General features: G+C 47.3%; 1 protein-coding gene across 1 annotated transcript in view; it reads right to left on the bottom strand.

Annotated features, from left to right (window-relative positions):
* Positions 1-8,005, bottom strand: part of LOC119440854 (chitinase-like protein 4) — a 503,330-nt gene extending 495,325 nt beyond the window's left edge. Inside the window, exon 1 of the mRNA XM_049661102.1 lies at positions 7,867-8,005. Coding sequence (XP_049517059.1) covers positions 7,867-7,927 — 61 coding nt within the window. The 5' untranslated portion in view covers positions 7,928-8,005. The remainder of the gene's footprint in view (positions 1-7,866) is intronic.
* Positions 8,006-12,264: the final 4,259 nt, after the last annotated feature.

Raw genomic sequence — 12,264 nt, 5'->3', positions numbered from 1 at the left:
CTCGCCATCGTGAGGTAATGGTGCGTTCTGCATGGACCTATCGAGATCCTCGACGCTTGAGTTCGCTTTCGGCTTCTTTCTTTTCTTTCCTTTAACAGGAAGATTGTCCGCTAGCTGCTCGCGGAAGGCGAGAAGCTGTTCCTGAAGTTTTTCGTGGAGGAAAAGTTGAAGTTGCTGCATCTGACGCTGTTCCTGCAGCTGCAGCTGTTGTTGTAGCTTTTGCGACAGGGAAGTTTCCATCTGGTGAAACATTTCGACGGACGACGGAGTGGTATTGGGAAGGGAGTTTGATTCCGATGACAGAGAAGCGAGATGCTCCTTTCAGGTGGTCGCTACCGCCTGACTTTCCGCTAGCGAAGCTCTTAGTTTGGCTATTTCTTCCTTTGCGGCTTTTATCTCATCTTTGGCCTCTTTCATTTCTTTAGTGTGTCTTTCTTTGATTTTTTCTATTTCTCTAATGTAAATTTCCCTAGTCTCCTTTAACTCCCTTGCGTGTGTCTCTCTGTCCTCTTTGAGTTGTTTACGGAGTTCGTCTGTGAAAGTGGGGATTGCTATGTTTTTGTCTGCAGAGTTGGGATCACGAGCAGTGAGAGACGGAAAACAATGTTGTGACCAGCTCACCTGCGAGTTTGACGATTTCTGCTGCCCTGGCGCTGCTATATGCCTGGCACGGGACGTCGACCTCTGTCGGGATTTTGACCGGGATTTCGATCGTGTTCCCGCCCGAGAGGAGTTCTGTGGCTGGCGAATGGTGGGCCGCGATTCCCTTTGGTCTGCTGTTTTCTTGGATTGATTCCGGTATCTTTCGGGACAATCCCTTGCAGCCGTGAGGTGTTCGCCCTGGCATAGGGCACACTTTGGAGTGCACTCGTGATCTTGCGCAGGGTTGGCCGTACCACACTTTGCACACAAGTTCACGTCTGGTTGAGGGCACACGTCTGCGCGGTGTCCCACCGTGCGACACAGTTGACATACTTGTTTCGCGGAGCGGTACAAGTAACAGCGTTTTTCTCCGTCCATGTAATACACGACGAAAGGCACTTCTTCCCCTTCGAAAGTGATGAGAGCCGAGTGGGTAGTACCTAGCATTCTCGCATACAGGACTGCATGTCCTGGCGCGTAAAGTCCTTCCGTCAGAGTCCTTACTGAGGTTCCAGGGGTTATGCCGTGGATGACACCTTTGCCCGAGTTGTCAGGCGTTGCTGCGTATGCGGTGACTGCGTATTCTTTCTCTCCAACTTGTAGAGATTTGATTCCGATTAGCTTGATCGCGTAATCTCTGTCGGGTACGCTCGCGATGGCGATGTTTTGTTGTGGCTCTATTCTTACGATCATGGTTTGCGTGCACGTTCCGATTGGCTGATTACTCGCCCTTTTGATGCTGTTGGCGATTTGATCCGTCTGCCACCTAGCAAACGTAAAAGGTTCTCGAGGGCGGAAAATCACCTTGTAATCATCTTTCGGTAGCGGAGGGAGTCGTCTGTGCACCAGTGCGGATGCCGGTTGGGCGTGCTGCGTCTCCTGTGTCGTAGTTGACATAGATGTATTTTCTGCTGTTTTGCTCGGCGTGCATTTAGACTTCCTACTCTTTACTGTGATCCATGGATCGTCATTTTTCGGCTCTTCGGAGGATTCTGACGTTACTGGGCCGTTTTCTGACGTGTCCATGAGCACGTGCTGCTGGGGCGGCGTGTCCGCGTCCATGCTGTGTGCCAAGCGAGCGCTAGCCCTAGCCGTACACGTCGAAACAAAAACGTCGGTAAAGTCCATAAGATTTGGTGGACTGGCCTGAGAGTGGTCTCGAAAGATGCCTCTTCACTTGCGGCGCTGGTTGACGTCGGTGTCAGGTCGATACGGCAAGTAATTCAGCAGATATTGAGGTGAAAAGCAGGAGCCCATGTGAGGCGCGTTCGCATAGGCCAACCTCGTCGTCTTCTTCCCTGAACAGGGAAGAGGAAAGGCAGGCCAACACGATAATTTGAACAACTTTCAAGGCGGCTCTGGGCCTGCCTAAATCTACCTCCACGGAGCGCATGCTAGCTTTGGGAGTACACAATACTTTCGACGATTTGAGGCAGGCCACTCTGATGCGACAGAGGGAGCGCCTCAGCTTCACAAAAACTGGCAGGGCAATATTGGCACGACTTAATATCCCAGCATACCCGATTTATCTCACCGAAGAGGCCGTACCTCTCCCTCCTTCGGTGAGATCCAAAATTACAGTAGCTCCAATTCCCAAGAATATGCATCCCGAGTACAACAAGGAAAGGCGCAAAGCACGCGCACAACATATTCAATCGATGTACTCCAATAACGCTAGGTACAATACGTACTACACGGACGCAGCTGCGTATGCAGAGGCTACCGGGCAGCGCTACCGAAGGAGGTACGCCCTGACAGTCCTGAATGCGATCAGCCAGCAGCAAATTACCGCGTCGACCACGGTGGGCTCCCCCACCTCGACCGAAATGTTAGCAGTGGCGATCGCGATCGCTCACGCGGAGCGTTCGGAAAGGGACTCAGTCGTGGTCACTGACTCCCGGGAGACATGTTGCATGTTTCTTAAGGGGCACGTGACCGCGGCTAGCCTCGCGATAATCCCCAAATCGTTCAACCACCGCCATCGCCTACTCTGGTGCCCGGGACATTCGGGGGTACAGGGGAACGAACAGGCTAACGCTTTAGCTCGAGCGTCTACAAACCAAGCGATGGCGTCCTCTTCGAACCCCAACCCCTCACACTATCCCTCACAAAATCCCATCAATTTAACTGTAAAAGACATCCTTGCTCATCAGCGCGGAGTCTGCAGAAAATACCCGCCGCCTCACCCACAACTTAGCGGGGAAGAGGCCGCCGATTGGCGCAAAATACAGACCGGGGTATTCCCCCATCTAAAACTGCTAAATGCCATGTATCCCACCCGCTATAGCGCCACGTGCCCTTGGTGCGGTGGCATACCTACACTAATACATGTGACCTGGGAGTGTAGTAAGCACCCTCATAGGCCCACTAATAATATCTCAATGGAGCAGTGGGAGGCACAGCTCGCCCGTTCCGACTTGGCAGGACAAAAGTCCTTAATTAGCCAGGTCAGGCAGGCGGCAGAGGCCAGTGGGGCCCTGGAGAGGCTCCGACCACCGCTATACTTAAAATATTTTCCAGCCAAATAAAGTTTCTATATATATATATATATATATATATATATATATAAGACGAGATAAAAAAATTCGCAAGGTAGGCTCGACACACAATTCGGGATAGTGAGAGCTTTTTTTTTAATTTATTCATTACATGGGGGGGGGGGGGGTTCAAGTGAGTACAACAACCTTATTACACACAATAGAAATCGAAAACAAGAATGCAAACAAGAAAACGCAACCGCGGGTAATATTAATCAAGATATCCAGCCAGAATACATCAGCTACCATCGAATACGTCGCATCAGCCAAACACATCGATGGCGAGTACAGAACATTTTATAAATGACCATTAGAACACTGATAACTACATTGCAAAAATAAACAACACTGCATACATATCGCGTACAAAAACCGTAAATGAAACTAAGACAGTCAAATACAGATTAGCAACGTTTTTCACTTCGAAAATATATATTCCATGATGATGTAGGGCTGTTGACTTTAACAGACGGCGCCCATCCTGTCGATTTCCCTCGTACTGGTCCTCTTCAAAGTGTTTCTAAGTACAAGTAACAACAAAAGTGATCATTGATATGAAAAGTTGCCTTGTAAATACAGAGAACCCATTACAGTGCTTAAAAATAAATTTTCGCAGAAGTAATGCTGTATTACCTCGCTTCACACGTTTCGAAGAAATGCACAGGCTACAACCGACACCATGCCAGAAAGCGCCGAAACATTTTGGTCCCATGATGCCCCCTAACTCTACTACACCTGGGCATACCGTGCACAGGCATTTAAAGACCGTCACAGTACCCACTACGATCGGGAATGAGCACGAATGACCATCGGCTTACGAGCACCACGCTACAAATATATTCGTCTAAAAAATCAGCTATATAACGTAACAACCTGAGATCCGCAAGATATCTGCTGAGAATAGAGAAAATCACCATACTTCGCTTGCCACGTACACAACAGTCGCTCTCCCCAGAAGAACCACTGCGTTCTTTAGTCCCAAATAACCAGTAGCGAAAAAAGAAACTGAGGGAAAAAAAGAAACAAGAGACACACGATGTGTGCTTCCCGTGAAAAAGTAAAATAGGTCGTTTACTTGACGATTTGTAGCTAATGTAAGGCTATTTCGCGGCGAAGCATTTTCGTCGGTTCTTAAAATAAGGGTACTACTCGCTTAGACTGCGCTGATCAAAACGGCAAAAGCCTATGCGACGCGCGCTCGCAAACCAAAGGCTACTCAAACAGCATTGGTGCAGTGCTTAGTTCGTGAGCGAACGTAGGTACGTGAGCGAGGATCAGAGAATACTTTCTTATTTATGAAAAACACGTAGCGATTGTAGCGATAGTCTAAACTTTCTTGACACATACCTCGCAAATGTAGGAGTTATCCGCTGCCTTCCAGTGATACCGCTTTGTTTGGGTTTCCCATCTCTTCCTTCGCTCTGGGTCCCGGGGGAAGCGTAAACAACGAAGCCCTTTACGCGTCGATCCGGTGCACTTGGGAACACAACAGCCCGTCATGTCGACTCGATGCACTTGACAAGCTTGTCATTGATGCGGCTGAACACTGTCCAGCAAGTAGAAGCGTCAGCGAAGCATCCGCGCGCACTGTGTCTCGAACTAAGCACCGGCACCAAGCACTCGCAACCGCTCGCTGTGACTCAAGATGGCGTCGCAGCGAGAAAGCGGCGGCGCGGGTGCGGTCAAAGGATGGCACCACCCTGAACGCGGCGCTGGCATCGAGGCACCCTATCACTTACTGAACCACGGCTCCCTCGCTCTTCAAAAGAGCGGCTCAAAAGAACCGGCTCGCTCCTGAGCGCTCAGGAGCGAGCCGCTCTTTTCGCCACGGCTCCCTCGCTCTTCAAGAGATCCGGCTCGCTCCTGAGCGCTCAGGAGCGCGCCGCTCTTTTGAAGAGCGAAGTAGCTGTGGTTCAGTAAGTGAGCGGCGGCTCTTTCGGAGAGAGGAAGCCGGCTGGGCTGTCTCTCGTTCAGTGAGCGTGAGGAACCGTTCCTAGAAAGCGCTCAGGAACGAGCCAGATCTTTTGAGCCGCGCTTTTGAAGAGCGATTGAGCCTCGGTTCAGTAAGTGAGCGGCGTTTCTTTCGGAGTAAGGAAGCCGGTTCGCTCTCCTTGAATGAGCCGTGCCGAACCATTCCGTCAGAGCTGGGTCTTCTGCTGGGTTTCGAGGTTTCGATTTCTGACCGACGAATGGTGGCCGGTGTGGGCAGACTCGCGCTACTGGTACTCGCTCGCAGTGTGTGGTGTGATCAGCAGTCCCTTTGCTTTTTGTGCGTCCTATGGTGTGGCAACCGATGCCACCGAGGGGAGAAGTAAAGAAGTTTTAATTGGCAAAGGATGGTACCATTCGTTCCCTGCTGCTGTTCGAACGTTGTGTCACGACTCTCACCGATCGCACATCGTGCGCTGGTCCAATAACACTTCGAAGATGGTCTTCCGTGTCTTTAAAGAGAGCAGGTGAACGTACAGTTTACGTCCTGGCCTTCACTTGTGCTAATTAGTGTAGTCATGAAAACGTCGCCATGACATCCACTTCAGTGCATTTTCTTAGCGTGTATCATTAGCACTTCATTAAAACGAGGCCAATGATCTGTTGTGTTGTAATAGAACTTCATTTTTTTTGTCCTGGCGTATGATGGCATGATTGCCAGTATCGCGCGTGCACTCAAGAGAAAAAAATAACGAAAGGTACGTGGGGCAGTTTTGTGGCTCTTTCGTATGATTTTTGTATTGTACTTCAAGAAATGATTTCTACATTCATTTTGCATGGCGTTACAGATCACACATATTATAGTGAACGTACGTATGTAAATAAATTAATAAAGCTGAAACATAATGTAATCATTTTGTCTTTTTAGTTTGACAAAACTTGATTTTAAAGTACCACAAAAACAGACAAGCTTCTGTAATAACGATGAAGTTACATTTTTTTTTAAACACGTACGTCGCATTCTGCCTCTCACAGTATCATAAGCATTTTATCCCCAATATCAGAAAAGAAATTTTCATTACAACTAAAAATTCACGCTTTTAATATATGTAAAAATATTCTGTAAACATAGCGAAAATACCAATAACACGGTTATTAAATTATGCATATATCGTTTTTTTTCAAAGCCAGATAACTATAGAGTATGCATAACACAGGTTACACGTTTAAGTGAACTGGTGAGCCATTCAAATGAATCGGTTGATTTCAGTGAGCGGAGCCGTTCCGAGCCGCTCACTGAAGTGAGCCGTTTTGCCCATCTCTAGTTCTGGTTATGATGCACGCCGTAGTGTAGGGCTCCGGATTACTTTTGACCACCTGGGGTTATTTAACGTGCACTACAACGCAAGCACACGGGCGTTTTTGCATTTCGCCTGCATCGAAATGCGGCCGCCGCGGCCGGGATTCGATCCCGCGATCTCGTGCTTAGCAGCGCAACGCCTTAGCTGACGGGTTAAGACGGTGTGTAGGTTGTTGAGGGACATGGCTAAGGTTGGGAGCGCCATCGCGAAAATAGAGTCCGCGGTGGCGACAGAGGCGCAACATGTCCCGGGATACCGCAAGCGTAGCACACTGGCCGGTTGTCCGGTGTGCGCCAGGGGTTTATAGGTGGCCTCGGATGCGAGAACGGTACGTAAACCGGCCGTACCAGACTTGGCGGCGTGTAGAAGTTGGTGGCTGGGCTCGTTGAAAACCGACCTAGCGCGAACCACACGATCGTCAACGTCTTCTTCCAGACTGGCTGACACAGAGCTGGTGCCGATGTACTCCGGTACAAAAGTATGTTTACAAGAGCAGCGCTGGCCAGACAGCTCGAGAGCAAGAAGCAGTTGGGAAACACGCAATATGCATGTATCCCCGGCGACAGAAGTACCGTCTAAATATCGGTGGTAACTGGGGAGGCTTGAGGCGTGCCACATGCACAACGTCAGTGAAAATCGGGGCAAATGAGGCACTGGGGTGATTTCATAAGAAACTGGAGTCACGGCATGCAGCACTCGATATGGACCTGTGTACCGAGACAATATAAACATGTCAGGTTCTCGGAAGAAGAATTGCGCGGTAAACGACAAAGAAACAAAACAAAATCCAATTATTTTATTTGCTTGCAGCAAGTATTTTAAGATTTAATCGACTGCTCGAAGGGACGGTCTGCAGCTGCAATTTAGAAATTTTCTCGGGCAGTGTCAACTTTAAAATCTGTACACAAATTTTCTGTGAAGGCACACTTATTCTGCTAAGTTTGATTTCCATGATGTTTGACGTCGTTCGCAAACTCCAAACATTATATTCATCTGACCAACTTGAAAAAGCACACTTGTTAACACTAATTCGACCACTGACGGCGCCGCGGCGCCCCCGGAACGCCTGAAGCATTGCATTCTTTTAAAGCGCGCTTCATTCTCGCCACGTTTTCTTTCAACACGCTGGAAAGTTCTATCGGTCGCACTGTTTATAGCCTCATGCAGCTGCAAGATGCGAATAGCAGAAAATTGCAATTTGTCAGAGTGGCACTAATAATGTGACCCGTCTGACTTTGCCAAAATTGTATCCTTCGCAAGGCCAAAGTAGCCACTAAGTTTCAGTGCGCTCGCTTTCTCTTCATGACGGCCCACTGCCATTAAGAATAGATGTCTTCGACGGTCTTTTGCGTCCGGCGCCACGACTACCGAAAAATTGAATGCATGCCAAGACTCACTAGATTGGGCGAGAAGATTGGCAGTAAGATTGACCGCCAGCTCTGCAGCAGTGGTAGCCATGGATCCGTCGGCACAGCTGTTTCCTGCCGCCGCGCAAGACCAACGCCGGGCCACCTCAGTCGTCTCGGCCGAGAGCGCAGCCACTCCCATCCTGGGCGGCAAAGGATCTGCGGCGGCTGTAAGTGGCGCGACACTTCGGGGTCAGGGCGAGCCTCCTCCTTCCTCCTCGGCGCTGCTGACTTTGCAAATGCGCGCACAGTCAGCGTTTTATTTCGGCCCCCGCCGATGGAGCACTTGTACAACGAGTGAGCTATAAGTTAACACGTGTTACACGTATGGAAGACTGAATTTGATTCAAGTATACTAGAAACGTTTCACACAAAACATTGTTTGAAAACCACATTTAAAAAGAAGAAAAAAACGCGACTTAACCATCACTAAAGTAAGACATCTAATAAACAGAAAAAGAAACAATACAACCACAACTAAATCTTGAGAAAATATAAAACCAGCAATATAATGGCAAAATGCACTTTTAAACAACTTGGATTTGAAATTGGGACAATTGAATTTGCTATATTGTTCGATTCGTTGCTGGTCAGTTGAATGAATTAATTACCGAACTTTATTCAAAAAAAGGTGAGCTTTATGGCAAATATCTGAACGCGATTATATCTAGGAATACCCCAAGAAAGTTTTCATCTTAGATGTTTATTGTTATGGTAAATGTTACGGTAAAAAACACAAATGCGCTACTTTTCGCCTAACTGAAAGCAATAGGATACCTAACGCTGCCTTCACAAGTTCGGCACGATGATAACTGCTTAGAATGAAACGAGCGTTACGGTCTTAAACTAACTTCTTCGGGTAGTCATCACTTGGATACCATACACTCGGTGAATATTCAGCTTTAGATAGGATAAGTGTGTTATACTGCACCAATTTTATTTACGATGGTGCGCTGGAGAAGTTCCGTTTTATGTAACCTAGAGTTTTATTAGTATTGCACGATATTAGGCATTATTATTGCACATATTAGGCACGACGCCGCTGAAGGGATGGGACGCTTACCGCTGCTGTATTTCCAGATTGCGTTCCTCGGTACCGTATCTCCGTGTATTCTCGAACCTCGGCCGCGCAGTTCTGGTCAAGCATTTCCGTTCCTGATTCCAAAAGTGCAAAGATGGCCAGGCTTGGTTCCTTCGGCTACTGGCGGTTGGCAACAAGGCTCATTCACTGACGCCCCCGCAAGATATGAAGCGGGATATATAGACCAGCCAGGCACCACTTCGGTTGGGCACGACGCCGCTGAAGGGATGGGACGCTTACCGCTGCTGTATTTCCAGGTTGGTTACTTCAAAGATGCTTCCTGTCTAAAAAGCAGCCATTACTGCCTTGTAGCGGTGTCGTGCCCGACCGATTTGCGTGATATGATGCGTCGTTTATTGCTGTTCTTTTCATGCTTGCGCAAGAAATCTGCATGTCTGTTGTTGTTGTTTTCGGGTGACATTGATTCAAATCCCGGACCTAGCGTGGAACAAACACTTGAACTTGTCCTTGAAACCGTGCGTAGGCTAGAAGTGGGTCAGAATACATTAATCGGTGAAATTAAGTGGCTGAGAGAAAAGCAAGATGCAACCGAGAAAAAAATTAATGGCTTGACCGAGAGAGTGGTCACTTTGGAAGCAAAGCTTGTTTCATATGCCCCTACACTATCCAACTTCTCGGATCATGCTGCTGGTTCATTTGCGAATCAACTTCAGGCAGTTGTGTCAAGTTGTGATGAAGCTGAGAACAGAATGCGACGGTGCAATCTGTTGTTCCTTGGAATTCCCGACGAGGAAAAAGAGAGCTGGGCAACTACAGAGGGAAAAGTTATTGCCCTGTGCACAGATAAGTTGGAAACGACAACTACTAGTTCTCAGTTTGAAAGTGTACACCGGCTGGGAAAACTTGCTTCAAATAAATGTAGACCAATAATTGCTAAGTTTACGTTTTTTAAGGACAAGCAGGAAATTCTCACCCGTGCACATAAGCTGAAAAATTCTGTGATCTCTATTAGAGAAGATTTTTCGCTGGCTGCACGACAGGCACGCAGGAAACGGCTTCAATTTGCCAGAGAACGGAATTGCCCTTATAAATTGAATGTCAACAAACTTCGTATTGATAATAACACATATACTTACGACAGGGTGTCTGACTCTGTAGTAACTGCTAGATAGCTAGTTGCCGATGTGCGCAGTGCGAAAGTGCAGTGGCCATCAACTTCACGTGCACCTTCATTTTCAGTATCATTTACTAACATCCGCAGTGTGTTGCCAAAACGTGTCCTGCTTGAATCATATCTTGAAGATAGTAAGCCCGATGTTGTATTGCTGACCGAGACTTGGCTTCACGCCGATGTATGTGAAGAACGGAGAAGCTTGACTCATCGGATCCCGAAGTAGTTGCCTGGCAATTAGCGGTTGAGCGTAGGAGACAACCAGGAAAGCTAAGAATAATCAGCTGAACCTTTGCTAACGCTACGTATATCCTGGCATAGCCGAGCTAAGCCACTGCAACTTTTTCCTACTATGTAGTTATTTTTATGCCTTATTTATTGCCTTTTTTTCTGTAACCCCCCCCCCCTACGCAATGCTCCACTGGAGCCTGTGGGGTAATATGAATAAATAAATACAACATTACAATGAGTTTTTCAAGACAAGTCAGAAGTTATGCGGATACCTAAATATTTATATAATGTGGCCTGCTCTAAAGTTAGTCTATCAATGTTATCAGAACAATTATTCATGATGGACATGCAGCTAGCCTCTAGAATCTGTGAAGGAGTATCTTTATCCAGGTTAATTACTCATAAGGTACCCTGCTCATGAGCAGGAAACTTGCAGAAAAAAATTGGACGTTTAAGTTTCGCTTTTAAGAGTGCAACGCGATAGCATTCAAAGATCCCTGACTGCGTCTCACGCTTCCCGACAACTGCAGCTTAAGCAACCGTAATGGTTACCGGGAAACACTGGCGGCGAACGCTATGCACGAAGGCGAGCTTTCTGGTAGAAACGCGGCCTCTTGCGTGGGGTGATCCCGGATATTTCACAGCCGCCCCAAAGAAATTGCGTAATTTTTAGGTTTCCGTTTTTGTTTCGTACTTTTAATATTTCAGTCTAAGAAGATTTAACATAAAAGGCATGCGCTGTGGGTGTTTTGTTTCGTGGCATTTGTCATTTTCAAAATTTCGAGCAATAGCTTGGCCAAGAATGCAAGACAAGGTAATGATAGAATGGTGTGGCAATATGACCCGCATATACCGCATGTCATATAAGAAGGCGTGGCATGTACCTAAATATATTCGAAGGGCCTGCGTGGTTGGGGATGATTTTCTCCGCCACCCGCCGACATCGCACGCCGGTTGCGACGCCAGATTTTCTGCGACACGTGGCCCTTAACGTTAAAGAATTGGTTGCAGCGCATACGCCAAGCATTACCAGATCATGACCGGCAGCTTGTCACTATTCTTTTACAACCGTTGCATTCTACCGGCACTAAAATATGGGGCCGATACGTCAAGGTCGACAAAGAAGCTTGAGAAGAAGTTAGGAACTGCGCAACAAGTGATGGAACGAAAAATATTTGGCATAACGTTAAGAGGCAGGAAAAGAGCGGTGTGCAATAGAGAGTAAAGGGGGTAGTTGATATTACGGTCGACATTAAGAAGAACAAATTTGCAGGCTATGAAATGCGTAGGGTAGATAACCAGTGGCTCATAAGGTCTACATAATGGGATTCAAGGGAAGGGAAGCGCGGTCCAGGACTTAGGTAGGAGGATCAAATGAGAAAAGTTGGCGGCACAACTTGGAATCGGCTAGCTCAAGGCAGGGGAAATTGAAGATCGCTGGGAGAGGCCTTCGTCCTGCAGTGGACATAAAAATTTCATTTATTTCATTTCATTTCATTTACTATCAAGGCCGTACAGGCATTACAGAGAGGAGTGGCAATAGAAAAAGAAAAAATGGCTAAAGATGCAGCACATGGTCACAGATAGCCGACTTGAACACATCATGATCTGTGATAGCGACGATGGAGGCGGGAAGGCGATTCCAGTCTTGTTTTCGGGATGAAGGCTTCAAGGTATGCATTGCTTTTACACTGAGGCACTCCAACCTTCATTTGATGATCAATACGGGATGACAAATGGTTCGGAGGCGAAAGAAGTGTAATTTTTTGGTCATTATTAGTGTAGTATATTTTATCAAACAGGCATAAGCGTGAAATCCGACTTATAGTAGAAAGGAGAGGTAGGTCAAGATGTTGCTTCATGAGGGAAACGCTGGCTATGGCGCTAGTAGTTAGAGAGAATAAACCTGCCTGAGCGGTTTTGAACCGATTCTAAGGCCTACGCT

This window comes from Dermacentor silvarum, chromosome 2, assembly GCF_013339745.2.
Source record: "Dermacentor silvarum isolate Dsil-2018 chromosome 2, BIME_Dsil_1.4, whole genome shotgun sequence".
In the NCBI taxonomy this organism is placed as follows: domain Eukaryota; kingdom Metazoa; phylum Arthropoda; class Arachnida; order Ixodida; family Ixodidae; genus Dermacentor; species Dermacentor silvarum.
The sequence above is the reverse complement of the archived record's forward strand: the minus strand, read 5'-3'. Positions and strand labels throughout refer to the sequence as shown.